Source organism: Schistocerca gregaria, chromosome 2 (assembly GCF_023897955.1).
Source record: "Schistocerca gregaria isolate iqSchGreg1 chromosome 2, iqSchGreg1.2, whole genome shotgun sequence".
Classification (NCBI taxonomy): domain Eukaryota; kingdom Metazoa; phylum Arthropoda; class Insecta; order Orthoptera; family Acrididae; genus Schistocerca; species Schistocerca gregaria.
Window position 1 is genome coordinate 691,939,512 of NC_064921.1, and position 17,179 is coordinate 691,956,690.

At 45.9% G+C, this 17,179-nt stretch overlaps 1 protein-coding gene across 7 annotated transcripts in view; it reads left to right on the forward strand.

The window, feature by feature from the left end:
* Window positions 1-16,946, forward strand: part of LOC126334776 (probable inactive tRNA-specific adenosine deaminase-like protein 3) — a 486,162-nt gene extending 469,216 nt beyond the window's left edge. For 3 of the 7 annotated variants that reach the window (XM_049997369.1, XM_049997367.1, XM_049997364.1), the window contains 2 exons: window positions 9,455-10,009; window positions 15,797-16,940. In XM_049997369.1, the coding sequence (XP_049853326.1) occupies window positions 9,461-10,009; window positions 15,797-16,768 (1,521 nt within the window). In that variant the 5' untranslated portion in view covers window positions 9,455-9,460 and the 3' untranslated portion in view covers window positions 16,769-16,940. Of the gene's footprint in view, window positions 1-9,454; window positions 10,010-15,796 lie in introns of all 7 variants that reach the window. The other 4 variants (XM_049997368.1, XM_049997371.1, XM_049997366.1 and 1 more) reach the window with 3 other exon arrangements.
* Window positions 16,947-17,179: the final 233 nt, after the last annotated feature.

Below are 17,179 nucleotides of genomic sequence, written 5' to 3' on the forward strand. Positions count from 1 at the left end.
CGTGTCGGCCATCTGGGTGGCCAGATCTTTCCCTCGTACTGTGTAGAATGTTCTTCAAACTAATCGTTAACCATTGTAGCCTGTTGACAGCGCACTGTCATCTATAACAATTCCATCGTTTTTTGGAAACGTGAAATCCATGAATGGCTGCAGATGGTCTCCATGTAGCCGAACATAACCATTTTCAGTTAATGATCTGTTCAGTTGGACCAGAGGTCCCAGTTCATTCCGTGTAAACACACCACACAGTATTACGGAGCCACCACCAACTTTCACAGTGCCTCTACATCTACATATATACTCCGCTAGCCACCAAGCGGTGTGTGGCGGAGGGCACAATTTGCGCCAAAGTCATATTTTCCGCCCTCTTTCCACTCGCGGATCGCGCAAGAGAAAAACGACTGTCTCAACGCCTCAGTACGAGCTCTAATTTTCCTTATTTTGAATGGTTATCATTGCTCGATTTGAAAGTTGGTAGTAATAATATACGCTCTGCATCCTCGGTGAAGGTCTGGTTTCGGAATTTAGTGGGCAGCCCCTTCCGTAAAGCGGGCCGTCTGTCTGCAAGTGTATCCCACTTCAAACTTCCTATGAGATTTGTAACGCTCTCGCGATGGCTGAATGTACCAGTCACGAATCTTGTCGATCTTCTTTGGACCTTCTCAATCTCTTGAATCAGACCCAACTGGTAAGGGTCCCATACAGACGAACAATACTCTAGGACTGGATGAACTAACGTATTGTAAGCTATTTCCTTTGTTGAAGGACTGCGTCGCTTCAGGATTCTACCAATAAACCGCAATCTAGAGTTCGCCTTACGCGTTACTTGTGTAATTTGATCATTCCATTTGAGACCATTTCGAATAGTCAGACCCAGATACTTGACGGACGTTACCGCTTTCAAAGACTGGGCATTTATTTTGTACTCTTACATTAATGGGGATTTTCGCCTTGTTATAAGCAGTAGGTTACACTTACTAATATTGAGAGATAACCGCCAGTTATTTCACCACGCATTTATTTTCTGCAAGTTCTCATTGATTTGTTCACAACTTTCATGTCATATTACTTTTTTGTAGAGTACAGAATCATCAGCAAAAAGTCTAATCTCGCTGTCAAAACCATCAACCAGATCGTTTATGTAAGTTGTAAAAAGCAGCGGACCTACGAGGGTCGGTCAAAAAGTAATGCCTCCCATTTTTTTTCTACTTAAAAAAATTAAGTTAAGTGAAAAATTTGAATTTGGCGCCATTCCTGAAACCTCCTTCTGCAATCCACTGCAGTAGTAACTTTCTGTGTCAACAGGTGGCAGCACAGCAGAAGTTTGTAAGATGGCCGACATCGATGTTCGTTTGAGACAGCGTTGTGTGATTGAATTCTTGAATGCAGAAGGTGAAACGCCCATACGCATTCATGAAAGACTGAAGAAGGTGTATGGTGTCGTGACAGTGGATGTCAGCACTGTTAGACGATGGGTTCGTCGTTGTAAGGAAGCTGAAGGGCAAACACCGTTGACTGACGAAAAGCGGAGCGGCAGGCCGGTGAGTGCAGTGACTCCACACAACATTCAGCAAGTTGATGACATCATTCGTGGTGACCGTCGGGTGACTGCAGATGAAGTGTGTCGCATTATTTCTCTTAGTAAAGGCAGTGTGATCACGATTATTAAACAATTGGGGTACTCAAAAGTTTGTGCACGGTGGGTTCCAAGAATGTTAACCGATCAGAATAAAGAGGCAAGGAAAACAATAGCCTCCCAACACTTGCAGCGCTTCCGTTTGGAGGGAGATGAGTTTCTGAAAAAAATTGTGACCGGGGACGAAACATGGGTGCATTTTTTTGAACCCAAATCAAAGAGGCAGTCAATGGAGTGGCGTCACACAAGCTCGCCGAGGAAGAAAAAATTCAAAACTGTGCGATCGGCAGGGAAAGTTATGGCAACAGTTTTCTGGGATACAGAGGGTGTGATTCTGGTTGATTTTTTGGAGCAGGGATGCACAATAAATTCTGTTAAATACGTCACAACCCTCAAAAAACTTAAAGCACGTCTTCAGCGAGTTCGCCCAACAAAATCAATGGCAGATGTTCTTCTTTTGCATGACAATGCAAGACCACACACCAGTCGTCACACCTCTGACGAGATTGTCAAAATTGGATGGGAAGTTTTGCCTCATCCCCCATACAGCCCTGACCTGGCACCATCAGACTTCCATCTGTTCGGGCCACTAAAAGAAGCTCATCGTGGGATTCATTTTGAAGATGAGGAGGCCGTCAAAACATCCGTGCGTCAAGGGCTTAGGAAGCAGAGCTGTGATTTTTACCGTGCTGGGATACATGCCCTTGTTCAAAGATGGACCAAAACTGTAGAGATGGGCGGAGATTACATTGAAAAATGACAAAATGATCCTCAATGTTGTGGTTTTCAACCTATGTAATTGCATTTAAATTTCCTGACAATTAAACGTAGAAAAAAAAATGGGAGGCATTACTTTTTGACTGACCCTCGTATTACGCTGCCCTGGGGCACACCTGAATTTACGCTTATTTCTGTTGAAGTTGCCCCGTTCAGGACGACATACTGCTCCCTGTCTGTTAGAAAACTTTCTATCCAACCGCATATGCCATCGGATAGGTCGTAAGCGCGCACTTTTTGCAGCAAGCGACAGTGTGGAACTGAGTCGAGCGCCTTTCGAAAGTCGACAAATGTGGCATCAACCTGAGAGCCGGTATCTAGAGCCTGTTGTGTATGCACAAAGAGGGCCAGCTTTGTCTCTCATGACCGCTGTTTCCTAAAACCGTGTTGGTTTCTGTAGGTGAGCTTCTCAGAGTCTAGAAGGGTCATTATGTCTGGACACATAATATGTTCCATGATTCTACAACAAATCGATGTCAGTGAATTTGGCCGGTAATTATGTGCATCCGAAGTTCTACCCTTTTTGTAGATTGCTATAACCTGGGCCTTCTTCCATCGGTGACAACTTGAGTCCGTGGCGTGGTGGGGTCTGCACCGCACTCCAGCCCTACCATCAGCTCTTACCAAATGAGATCGGGGCTCATCCCACCAGCCTACGGTTTTCCAGCCTTCTAGAGTCCAACCGACGTGGTTACGAGCCCAGAAGAGGCGCTGCAAGCGATGTAGTGCTCTCAGCAAACGCACTCGCGTCGATCGTCTGCTGCCATAGCCCATTAATGCCACATTTCGCCGCACAGCGCTAACCTATACGTTCGTCCTACTTTCTACATTGATTTCTGCGGTCATTTCACGCAGTGTTGCTTGTCTGTCGGCACTGAGAACTCTAACTTAATGCTGCAGCTCCCTGTCGTTAAGTGAAGGCTGTCGGCCACTGCGTGGTCATGGTGAGAGCCAGTGCCTGATATGTGGTATTCTCGGCACACTCTTGACATTTTGGATCTCAGAATATTGAATTCCCTAACGATTTCCGAATTGTAATGCCCCTTGCGTCTGTCTCCAACTACCATTCCGCATTCAGAGTCTGTTAATTCCCGTCGTGCAGCCATAATCACATCGGACATCTTTCCACGTGAATCACCTGCGTACAAATTGCAGATGCGCCAATACACTGACATTTATGCCTTGTGTACGCGGTACTGCCACCATCTGAATGTGTGCATATCGCTATCCGATGACTTTTGTCACCTCATTGTATATATGTTGTTTTTTTTATTACTGTCGTCGTCCTACACTTCTCGGCTTCCATAGTTTCTTATATCCGTCCAATCTTTTTCCTAAAGGCCGTTGAATTCATCGCATCTCTAACATCTTGTATCCATTACCTGGGTGCACTTCCGCGTTCCCTTCGTTCAGCTGGTGTCCATCCATAGATTCTTTTTTCTCATCCGTTACCATCCATTTGTTGGAGGTAGCCGTACCAAGTTAATATTTTTCTGTCTATGGCATCGAGAGTAGTGTCTGTTTCACCTCTAATTTCCCGTATTCTGTAATTTCAGATGTTTTACAATATGGAAATTGGACAACTTCTTAGCAAAAAATTCATCTGAAAGGACAAGAGTGAAACGTACAATTATGGATAAAGGGATGTAACGCTAAAGGTTAGGGCCCATGCACCATTATGTGTTGTTTGATGTTACTACGTAATAAGGCAGACCGTGTTTGCGTGCAGCAACACGACAACTTTCAAATGCAGTTTCTATGGTCTTCTCCGAATCGTCTTTTGCAATTGTTCCAACTTGTCGACTGGAAGAAAGCAGAGGTCATTCCCGTTTTTGAGAAGTCCCGTCGGATACATGCACACAATTATAAAAGGTTCAAATGGCTCTGAGCACTATGGGATTTCAGATCTGTGGTCATCAGTCCCCTAGAGCTTAGAACTACTTAAACCTAACTAACCTAAAGACATCACACATATCTACGCCCGAGGCAGGATTCGATCTTGCGATCGCCACACACCGTCAGGTGGCTTGCGGAGTATGGATGTAGATGTAGATGTAGATCGTAGCGGTCACGCGGTTCCAGACTGAAGCGCCTAGAACCGCGCGGCCGCCCCGCACTGCCATTTAGTGAAAAAATGCGAGATTATCGAGTATTGGCGCAGATTTGCGACTGCTTTCAAGACTTGCTTGCAGACAGAACTCAACACGTCACTCTAAACGAAACAAAATGGACAGATGATAATGTAATTTCGCGTGTACCCAAAGGAAGTGCGACAGAACAGTTATTGTTTACAGTATATGTAAATGGTCCTGTAGAGAGTGTCGGATGCTCACTAAGGCTGTTCGCAGATGATGCGTTTATCTATAACAAAATAGCAACGCCAGAAGATAGTGACGCTTTGCAGAATGACCCCCAGACAGTTGATGAATGGTACAGGCTCTAGCATTTGACCCTGAACATAAATTTAACTTATTGCGCATACATAGGAAAAGAAATCCACTACTGTATAGCTACACTATTGATGAGAAACCGCTGGAAACAGTATCTGGCGGAAAATATCTAGGAGTAAGTATCCAGAGCTAGCTTAAGAGGAAAGACCATATAAAACAAATAGTAGGAAAAGCAGATGCAGACTCAGATTTATAGGAAGAATCTTAAGGAAATGTATTCCTCGAAGGAAGTGGCTTATGAGGCGCTTGTTCGACCCATTCTTCAGTATTGTTCATCTATCTGGGATCCCACCAAGATAGGACTGATAGAAGAGATAAAGAAGATCAAACGAAGAGCGGCACGTTGCGTTACGGGATCATTTAGTTGGACGAGTGCGTTACGGTGATACTCAACAAACTGCATTGGCAGACGTTACAAGAGAGCCGTTGTGCATCACGAAGAGATTTACTACTAAAATTTCGATAGAGCACTTTGCGGGAAGAGTCGGACAACCTATTATTTCCCCCTACGAACGTCTCGCGTACTGACCATGAGGTGAAAATTCGAGAAATTAGAGCCAATATAGAGGCTTACCGACAATCGTTCTTCCCACGTGCTATTCGTGAGTTGAACAGGGTTGGTGGGCTCAGTTAATGGTACAAACAGTACCCTCCGCCCCACACCATTAGGTGGCTTGCAGCGTGTGATGTAGATAAGCCCTCTGAACAAGTTGATTAGGTTTTCGCGTTTTCCATACGACGCATAAAACCCGAGTGATTTGGTACACAAGATCGCGGTGAGGAAATTAGCGAGCAGCACAGCTTGCTTATAAAAAATGTAACCATTACTTTCATCGAATTTTGCGTTGTTTTGAACTTCGTATGGGAAGTGTGGAGGGAACAGTGGGTGTCTCAATGACACTGGTGCTTCCTCCATACTCAGATGTCACATGATACACACAAGTCTCGTCCCCTGTGACGATACTGAGTAGGAATGGAACAACCTGCCACTAATTCCGCGTTAATTACTGGAAAGAAAACCTCATTTGTTTGGCTTTATTCCCGTCTGAGAGTTGCTGCCTTATCCAGATGAACGCGTCTTCCAGTAATCCGAGCAATTATGCACGTATCCACTACCCTGCTAATGGATTTGCTGAGTTCGTGTGTCGTATGCCTCACATGAATGCGAAAGTTGGCTTGAATCGACCGCTGGACACGGCACACAACTTCATCTGAGGCGTACGTGCTTGGGCGACATGGCCTTTGCTCGTCTCGTACATCTATTCTGCCTTTATCAATATGCTGAGGTCAAAATCACATTTATCTGCCTGACATTACACACCTCAGGTAAAGTTCCTCTACTTGATAGACGTTGTAAAATCCTTGTTACGCTTCGCGCTTTAATCGCCGACAATGTGTGCGTCAACTCCTCCTTCTGGATACTATACAGGACTACAAAGGGTGTCCGAGGAGTAATGGTTAGTATTAAATGAATGACAGGAATGATCATTTGAAACAAAAGAGTTTATTAGACATAGGCTCCAAAATTAGTACGTTAAGAGCTATGAGCACCTCTTAGTTACTGTGAAACAAATCTCTTCTAATACAACTGCGTAGGCTTCCGCGGCTGGAATCAGTTGACATAAAAGTTTCTTACCGCGTCATAATGTAAAAAACTGTATCGAGGAAACCAATGTTTCGGCCTCGGTTACAATGGTCTTCTTCTGGCTCTACTGACTTGTAGACCCAAAGATAGGTCACTGTAACCGCGGTCGAAACGCCAGTTCCTCCAGTACAGTTTTTTACATTATTATGCGTTACAATACTTAAAATAGTTCGTATGTCACATCTCTTCTACTGTAACCTCTGTGCTTTCCATACTTTGAGAATCGATAGTATGGATAAAACAAGAAAAAATGTCAGTGAACATGGGCTCTGAAGTGCAAATTTCAAGAGGTATGAGCACTTAATCATGTTCGGTACTGTGAAAAACAGCTCTTCTACTGAAAACGTGCTCATAGAGCCCATGTTTACTAGACTTCTTCACTTCGAGTAATCCGTCCTGTCATATCTCTCAATACTGACCGTTCCTCGTGGGACACTATACAATTAGAAGTGAAACGGCACAGTTACTTCCATCTACGGGTGGTATTCGACAGCACCATCGTCTCTTCTGCGGGGACATGATAAAAAGTAATGCCTCCGAAGTTTTACGTAAAACTCTTAAAGCTTTTTAAATAAAACGAGCGTTATTAACATTCCACATCATTATTCCTCTTAAGTGCAATTTATTTCTCAACATAATCACCCTGGTGACGAACACATTTCTATCGATGGGAGACTAGTTTGTTGATACCGACACAGATGAATGTTTGACTACCCCCACGGCACCACAATCTCACTTCTGCTTTCACCGCTTCATCACTATCAAAGTGAAGTCCTCGGAAATGTTCTGTTTGAATTTTGGAAACAGATGAAACTCGGAAGGTGCCAAGTCGAGACTGTATGGAGGATGCTCGATGATACTGAACTGAAGCCGTCGGATTGTTGCCGATGTCTCGGCACATGTGTATGGCCAGTCCACCCACGAGCGCTGCGACAGGAGAGGGTGCTCCGTATGTGCCTGACATCTTACAATTCGAAGCTAGATTACAGCATGCTGTTTCTCACGCACTGACATAGTTACGTTACACGCCGCCATGTTACACGTTACAATTCGGAGCCATCTAGCGACAGAGGACTGCATATTTGTAGACACAGAGACTGCGGATGTAAAAGCGTTTTTACGTACAAATTTGGAGGCATTGCTTTTCTGTACACCTCATGTCTAGACGTGGAATGTATTTTTTTCTTTATTGTTATTTCACTTCCCAAAATGTAGCTGGCTGGCAGTGGCACAATACGCTCTCTTCAGTCATTGGGTTACAGAAACAACAGTGTCAAATGAGAAAAGAACACACAACAGAGAATGGTATAAAGTGATGAAGAAAAAAGAAACACGAACAAAAGTAGATGAGTATAAACTGTAGATTTAAAGACAACATAGACGGGAGCCACACACACATACGAAGAATGAACACTGTGAGTCGACACGAAAAACAAAGAAACACCTGTGGGAACACATATGGATGATGCTGGCGACACTGTTGGTGCTGATGGAATGGAGCACTGCACACAGCACTGGAGTAACACTGACACCACAACGAAAACGTTAAAAATCACTGCACCGAAGAGGACCTACCACCTGGTGAAGGGAGGAGGAGGGGAAGAAAAGGGTGGGGGAGGGATGGTAGGGGGAAACCAGGAGAGGGGTAGGAGGGGGGCAGTGGGGGGTGAGAAGGAGAAAGAAGGTGTTCAGCAGGAGAAAAGGAGGAAGAAAGGAAGGGGGGTGGGAGGGAGACAGGGAGCCCTGAGGAGGATTTGGGGAGGGAAGGAGGAGGGATTTGGTCTGGGAGGGGGAGTTGGCGGAAGGCACCTTGGGCGAGGGTTTGGAGTGTGTGGAGTTGGAGTCCAGGCAGGATACTGTGGTACAAGCACAGCAACAGGCTAGGATGGGAGATGATGGGGGGAACCAAAGGATGGGGTTGGGGATCCAGTTTGTAGGAGATGTATAGGATCTGTATTCGTTTGAGGAACAGGAGGAGATGGGGGAAGGGAATCAGATCATAAAGGATCCACAAGGGTGGTGGGAGACGGATGCGATAAGTGAGGTGGAGTGCATGGTGGTCAAGGATTTGAAGGGAGTTTCAGTAGGTGGGGGGGGGGGGGGCGGACATAGATTCATGGACTGTAATTCACACAGGGTTTTTATACAACTGTGAAAGCTCTTGTTACTATACTCATTGAACCAGCATCGTATGTCATATGTGGACAAATCTGGGCGTTGACAGAGTGCCAGTACTCTGTGGGAGTTAAGTTAGCAACCACTGTTAAAGAATAATGGAAAAATTACATCTTTGAAAGACATTCACTAATTACCAAGTACTACCTTCAATCAGCGTGGCCGGCCGCTATGACCGAGCGGTTCTAGGCGCTTCAGACTGAAGCCTCGGGCATGGATGTGTGTGATGTACTTAGGTTAGTTAGGTTTAGGTAGTTCTAAGTTCTAGGGGACAGATGACCTCAGATGTTAATCCCATAGTGTTCAGAGCCATTTGAACCATTAAGCGTGAACAACAGGTTCTGCACATTTTAATAATAATAATAATAATAATAATAATAATAATAATAATAAAGTAGTAACAATAATAAGAAAGTACAATACATCGTTCTCATTCTAACTTCTTAACTCGAGAATAAAGGAATGTAAGAAGTTGTGTAACTGACGTCCAGGGATCTTTGTTGAGTCTATGTAGAGTGTACTAAGAATTGAGAAAACGCCCTTATTCTATTTCTTTAATGCAGGAGCAATATTTTTATGTAACTCGCTATTAGAAGCTGGTGGCTCTGTTTACAGAATAACTCATGGTTTCTATATACCGTGTTTTGGTAAACTTCCTCATACTGAGATATCAACAGAAGAACATTTCATTTTGTGTAAATGTCGTAATGAAAATTTGGCGCATTAGTTGATTAGTGGCTTTCGAGTGCAGCGGTTTTCTTCTTTTTTCAGGTAGTGATGGGATCTGAAGATTGTGCTGCTTCGACGACACCCAGCGATGAGCCAACCGGTGACGGAACAACCTCGGTCTCGGATAAGCCACCAGTGATCCCCCACCCGATACCGGTTTTAGGACAAAATGTGTTGGCAAGCGCTCCTCCGCTTGTCGACGTGTATGTCGATCTCATCGAGAACCGCAAGCTGACTGGCAAAGTGATCAAGAATCTGTGCGCGGTGAACCCCATCCCGTCGCTGCACCACCTGAAGCGCGTGAGGAACTTCTACATCATCCTGGACTACGTGAAGGACGACACGGCCGAGTCGTGCCTGTGCGGCCTGCGGTCCAGGGGCCTGGACACGGAGGGCCTGCGCTGCCGGCCGGAGGTGCGCCAGGTGCCCCGCCAGCCGCCCAAGACGCGCAGCCAGTTCCGCGCCGCCAACGCGCTCTGGCCCTGCAACTTCCGCGAGGACAAGCAGCTCGAGGCGCTGCTGGCGCAGAGCGCCTTCAGCGACGACGAGCTGCGCCACCAGGTGCGCCTCATGGAGCGCTGCCTCGAGGCGGCGGAGGTCGGTATCTACTACATTTACTTACGCTACAATTTTCTCAGCAACGGTTGAGAGTTCCGTGTGCCTGCTAACATATATTATAATCCTAGTCGTGCCCTACACACCAATATGAATCAAAGTGGTGAGAGGAGGATCGAACGGTCCGTTTGTTCTTTGGGAAATGTCCGAAAGAGCACACACCACGCCGAATCCGCAGCTGTATAACATTATATGTAACTTGAAGGGGATCACTGCTGTTAGCTGCAGCGGGACATAGCGCGGAATCAGCGCCGACGACCAAAAATATATACCGGATTAGAACCCGGGACCTCCTGCTTACTAGGTAGGTGTTTAATCACTGACCCATCCAGGAAACAGCGTTATAGCCACTGCACGGACCATTTCAGCACACCTCATCGCCGACTCACATCCCCACCGAGCGCCCCCTATCCATAGGCCCTGTCCATTTTACTCACTGTTCGCTACTCTGAGATTCCCACAGAAGGCCTGAAAGAACAGACATCACTCATTCATATAATGAACCCCAACATCAGTATGGGATATGATCACCATGCACACGTACACAGGCCACACAACTAGGTTGGCATACTCTGGACCAGGTGGTAGAGCAGCTGTTGGGGTATAGCCTCCCATTCTTGAACCAGTGCCTGCCGGAGCTCGTGAAGTGTCGTAGGGGTTTGAAGCCGTACAGCGATACGTCGACCTAGAGCATCACAGACGTGCCCGATTGGAGGTCTGGAGAACAGGCAGGCCACTCCATTCGACTGATATCCTTTGTTTCAAGGTACTCGTCCACGATGGCAGCTCGCTGGGGCCGTGCGTTATCATCCATCAGGAGGAAGGTGGGACCCAGTGCACCCCTGAAAAGGCGGACATACTGGTGCAAAATGATGTCCCGATTCATCTGACCTGTTACAGTTCCTCTGTCAAAGACATGCAGGGGTGTACGTTTACCAATCATAATCCCACCCCACACCATCAAACCATGACCTCCATACAGGTCCCTTAAAGGGCATTAAAAAGTTAGTTTCTGGTTCCTGGTTCACGCCAGATGAAAACCTGGTGAGAATCACTGTTCAGACTATAGCTGGACTCGTCCGTGAACATAACCTGGGACCACTGTTCCAATGTTCATGTACTTTGTTCTTGACACAAGGCTTTACGAGCTCTCCTCTGACTCGGGGTCAGTGGAATGCATCTTACAGGTCTCCGGGCGAATAAACCATGTCTGTTTAGTCGTCTGCAGACTGTGTGTCTGGAGACAACTGTGGACTGTGTGTCTGGAGACAACTGTTCTAATGGCTGCGGTAAGGTCACGAGCAAGGCTACCTGCAGTATTCCGTGGCCGTCTGCGGGCACTGATGGTGGTAACTGATGTCTGTATAGGCCCCCTGACTCGGCAACTATTGTGGTAGAGCACCTGAAGGAAAATTTGGAAAATATTTCAAGTAGATTTCACGATCATGTTATAGTTCTGGGTGGAGATTTTAATTTGCCGGATGTAGACTGGGATATTCAAACGCTTATAACGGTTAGCAGTGACAAAGTATCCAGTGAAATTTTTTGTAAGTGCGTTATCTGAAAGCTACCTTGAGCAGGTAAACAGAGAACCGACTCTTGGCGATAACATAATAGACCTTCTGGTGACAAACAGAACCGAACTATTTGAAACAGTTAAGGCAGAACAGGGAATCAGCGATCATAAAGCGGTTACTGCATCGATGATTTCAGCCGTAAATAGAAATATTAAGGAAGGTAAGAAGATTTTTCTGTTTAGCTAAAGTGACAAAAAGCAGATATCAGAGTACTTGACGAGTCAACACGGAAGTTTTGTCTGAAGTACAGATAGTGTTGAGGATCAGTGGACAAAGTTCAAAACCATCCTACAATATGCATTAGATGAGTATGTGCCAAACAAGATCCTAAGAGATGGAAAAGACCCACCGTGGTACAACAACCGAGTTAGAAAACTGCTCCGGAAGCAAAAGGAACTTCACAGCAAACATAAACATAGCCTAAGCCTTGCAGACAAACAAAACTTACGCGAAGCGAAATATAGTGTGAGGAGGGCTATGCAAGAGCCGTTCAATGAATTCTAAAGTAAAATTCTGTGTACCGACTTGGCAGAAAATCGTAAGAAATTTTGGTCTTATGCCAAAGCGATAGGTGAATCAAAACAAAATGTCCAGACACTCTGTGACCAAAATGGTACTGGAACAGAGGATGACAGACTAAAGGCCGAAATATTAAATGTCTTTTTCCAAAGCTGTTTGACAGAGGTAGACTGCACTGTAATTCCCTCTCTAGATTGTCGCACAGAGTACGCGAAGGAACTTGCCCCCTTCTTGCAGCGGTGTACCGTAGGTCTCTAGAAGAGCGTAGCGTTCTGAAGGATTGGAAAAGGGCACAGGTCATCCCAGTTTTCAAGAACGGACGTCGAACAGATGTGCAGAACTATAGACGTATAACTCTAACGTCGATCAGTTGTAGAATTTTGGAAGACGTATTACGTTCGAGTATAATGACTTTTCTGGAGATTAGAAATTTACTCTTTAGGAATCAGCATGGGTTTCGAAAAAGACGATCGTGTGAAACCCAACTAATGCTATTCGTGCACGAGACTCAGAGGCCCATAGACACGGGATGCCGTGTTTCTTGACTTCCGCAAGGCATTCGACACAGTTCCCCACTGTCGTTTAATGAACAAAGTAAGAGCATATGGACTGCCATACCAATTTTGTGATTTAATTGAAGAGTTCCTAGATAGCAGACCGCAGCATGTCATTCTCAATGGAGAGAAGTCTTCCGAAGTAAGAGTGATTTCAGGTGTGCCGCAGGGGAGTGTCGTAGGGCCGTTGCTATTCACGGTATACTTAAATGACCTTCTGGATAACATCGGAAGTTTACTGAGGCTTTTTGTGGATGATGCTGTAGTATTTCGAGAGGTTGTAACAATGGAAAATTGCACTGAAATGCAGGTGGATCTGCAACTAATTGACGCATGGTGCAGGGAATGGCAATTGAATCTCAATGTAGAGAAGTGTAATGTGCTGCGAATACATAGAAAGAAACATCCTTTATCATTTAGCTACAATATAGCAGGTCAGCAACTGGAAGTAGTTAATTTCATAAATTATCTGGGAGTACGCATTAGAAGTGATTTAAAATGAAATGATCATATGAAGTTGATCGTCGGTAAAGCAGATGCCAGAGTGAGATTCATTCGAAGAATCCTAAGGAAATGCAATCCGAAAACAAAGGAAGTAAGTTACAGTACGCTTGTTCGCCCACTGCTTGAATACTGCTCAGCAGTGTAGGATCCGTACCAGATAGGGTTGATAGAAGAGAGAGACAAGATCCAACGGAGAGCAGCGCGCTTCGTTACAGGATCATTTAGTAATCGAGAAAGCGTTACGGAGATGATAGATAAACTCCAGTGGAATACTCTGCAAGAGAGACGCTCAGTTGCTCAGTACGGGCTTTTGTTGAAGTTTCGAGAACATACTTCACCTAGGAGTCAAGCAGTATATTGCTCCCTCCTACGTATATCTCGCGGAGAGACCATGAGGCTAAAATCAGAGAAATTAGAGCCCACACAGAGGCATACCGACAATCTTTCTTTCCCCGAACAATACGAGACCGGAATAGAAGGAGGAACCGATTGAGGTGCTCAAAGTACCCTCCGTCACACACCGTCAGGTGGCTTGCGGAGTATGGATGTAGATATAGATATAGATATCGGTCTTCTTGTGGTGTTGTACACTGTGGACGTCCCGTACTGTAGCGCCTGGGAACGTTTCCTGTCTGCTGGAACCGTTGCCATAATCCCGAAATCACTCTTTGTGGCACACGGGAGGCCCGTGCTACGACCTGCTGTGTTTGACCAGCGTCCAGTCGCCCTAATATTCTACCCCTCATAAAGTCATCAGTATGTGTTATTTGAGCCATTTTCAACCCACCGTCACGTCTGCACACTTACTCGCTGCACCGTACTCTGACATGCACCAACACACCTCTGCGTATGTGGGCTGCTGCCAGCGCTATTGTGCGACAACCGCAGGTCAAATGCACTGCATGGTCATACCCCAAGATGACTTAAACCCGCAAACCGCCCACCAGAGCGTTGTTTCACCATTATCAACATTATCCTTAATTTATGAGCATGAGTGTAGTAAGCAGGAGATCCCGGGTTCGAATCCAGGTCTTGTACACCTTTTCGCTCGTCGCCGCTGCTTCCCCGTATAACGTCGCGCTGCAGCTGATAGCACCGATCCCTTCAATTTACTTATAACGAGGCATTTATGTTAGCGCAGTTTCTGGCGGCAGCTGGCACAGCGGAAACAGTAAAGAATGTATCCGAGAGTCGTGGGGTTGAGTCTATTTTTTTTTCAGTTTTTGCATTACTTACACAGCAAATAGACCGAAATAATACTCAGTTTATAGTATTTATTAATATTTTCATAAAAGACAAGAAAAGGAGAGACAAAGGAAAATTAGAGATTACAAGTAAATGTGCAGGTAGCACCTACGAGAACTTAGTATATGAAATTAGATATTTTTATTATTTTACAGTTGTCGTATTACGTGCGCTGCTGTGAAATTCATCATAAAAAGAGGGGAAGCAGTGAGTTTCTAGGCATCTTGTGCACGTTATAAACGCTGCATTTTTACTATTATATGGTTATTGTGAAGTTCCTATGGAAAAACAGACTCAGTTAACACTTATAAAAAGTGTCATCGCATAGTGTGACAGTAAACGTCGTCAGATATTGGCGAGGATAGCTGGTGATGTGAAATGGAATGTATGTTGATGCAGGTTTCTCGCTATGTGATTCATTTTTCTCTCTCGATGAAATATGAGCAATGTTGAAACTTTTTGGACATATTATTTGTCCGACGATACAAATAAACACCGCAGCGATGCATTAGCTGCCGAGTGCTGCTCCAAGGTCAAAATGAAACTATCGGATTCCGAAGCCGTGTGCTCCTTAATTGCAAACCCTTGTTACGAAGTTATTTGCAGATTCCTCGCGGACGTAATAGTAAACTATTCTTTGCCTTTCCTTTTCATGTCTTTTATGAAAATATTAATAAATACAGTATACTGAGCATTATTTCGGTTTGTTTGCAGTGTAAATCACGTCATGATTGAAACTGAAAAAAAGTATCGGTTTATTGTCTCTCCCGATCCTTGCCAAATATGCTATTTTTTTCTTAACGCTGAGCCTCCCATCTGTCAATTTTATTTCTGGTCAAGTCCAGCATACACCGTAAATTTGGACTAAATTGGTGATGGGAAGTAGGCGTGGTGCTCTTGTGAGTTCTAAAATTTCCATTAACCAATATTTACTATCTATTTATTTATTTGCTGTTATTGAATTTTGACCTGCTGTCTAGTCTCTATAACAGGTCGTGTTAACATCTGTTAATACAAATTATTAAGTGACCTCACATGTACCGAACGAGGTACAGTGGGCTCGCATTCGGGAGGAGGACGGTTCAATCCCACGTCCGGCCATCCTGATTTAGGTTTTTCGTGATTTCCCTAAATCGCTCCAGGCAAATGCCGGGATGGTTCCTTTGAAAGGACACGGCCGACCTCCTTTCCCGTCCTTCCGTAATCCGATGAAACCGATGACCTCGTTGTCTGGTCTCCTTCTCCAAACAACCCAACCACCTCACACGTATCCTGCTGCCCAAAGTAAGAATACTGTCTAGCTATGTTATGTTAATGTGTTAGTAAATTACAACTAGAACTTTAACTAAATTGCAATTACGATAGCGCAGGTCAGCCGGAGTGTCGGCGGCGACGGCGTGGGCGCTCTGGTGGCTGACCCTGCATCTGGCGAGGTGGTCGCCGTAGCGTACGACGACCGCGGCAGGCACCCGCTCAAGCACGCCGTCATGATGCTGGTCGAGATGGTCTCCCGCGACCAGGGCGGTGGCTTTTTCGACTGGGAGGTCGACAGGTTCCCCTTCGATTCAGCTCATTCGGAAGGCCCAGAAACCGGATTATGTGACCCAGCTGCTGCTAGTAGTGGAAAAGTCAATACATGCCCATCAGAGGCTCTTTCCAGCTCTGAAGAAGTCTCCGTACTCCTGGACAGCGATGTTGCTCGCTTGGCAGAGTGTTACCGAGATGTTGCCTCGAGTAAAAGTTCCTCTGACCAGAAGTGTGAACGTAACATTTCAGAGAGTGCTACGGCTGTTGTGAGACCAGATACTGGTAATGGTGTTGGGACGACAGAATTAGTCGAAAAGGCGAAGGGAGATCAGTACTGTACTGAAATAAGAGGCAATGACATTTCATCGGGATGTGCTGATGGAGCGACTGGTTGTGGAGACGTGCCTCGTGCGTTATCTAGTCTCGTTGGTAACAAGAAAGAAGTCTGTCCTACCACTGAGTGTGATAGTTTGCCTGGGGAAGCCGTCAGGAGTCGTAGACAGACGCCCTCGGAGGCGGACAGTGGGTCCGGCACAAAGCGACGGCGCACGTCCTCATCGGCGGCAGGTGACGCTGAGGGCCCGTACCTGTGCACGGGTCTGGACGTGTACGTGACGCGCGAGCCGTGCTGCGCTTGCGCCATGGCGCTGTTGCACAGCCGCGTGCGGCGCGTGTTCTACGGTTGCGGCCATCCGCCGGCAGGGGCGCTGGGGTCGCGCGCCGCCCTGCACACGCTGCCCGGCACCAACCACCGCTTCCAGGTGTTCCGCGGCGTGCTCGAGGACCGCTGCCTGCGCGCGCTGCGGGCCACCTAGCGGCGCTCACCGCAGGCTTAACGGGGACCACGCTGTGCCTTACCGGACGAGACTACGCCTTGTGGTCACAGAGTGGGCTGCTACACATTCCAAGTTTATAATGATGTACCATGCGTCAGTGTACTGAACTGTGCAGTATCTGTCTCAACTGTTTAATAAAGAATATTTTTTTAAAGAAGCAGGTGTTAATGTGCCGTTCACCCATAGTAATGCTTACCATCGTACAGGGTGAACCACTGCATGAATCCGAACTCTGTCGACAATATTTCAGAGATTATTGGGGACTTTTTCTACGTATTTTGGTGTAGGGAACCCGGTGTCTCCGGGCATTCGTTATGTTTAGCTGTATTTAGACTTATTCGCACCGCAGCTACAGTAGTTTTAAGCCATTATCGACTGTTTATGCATAAT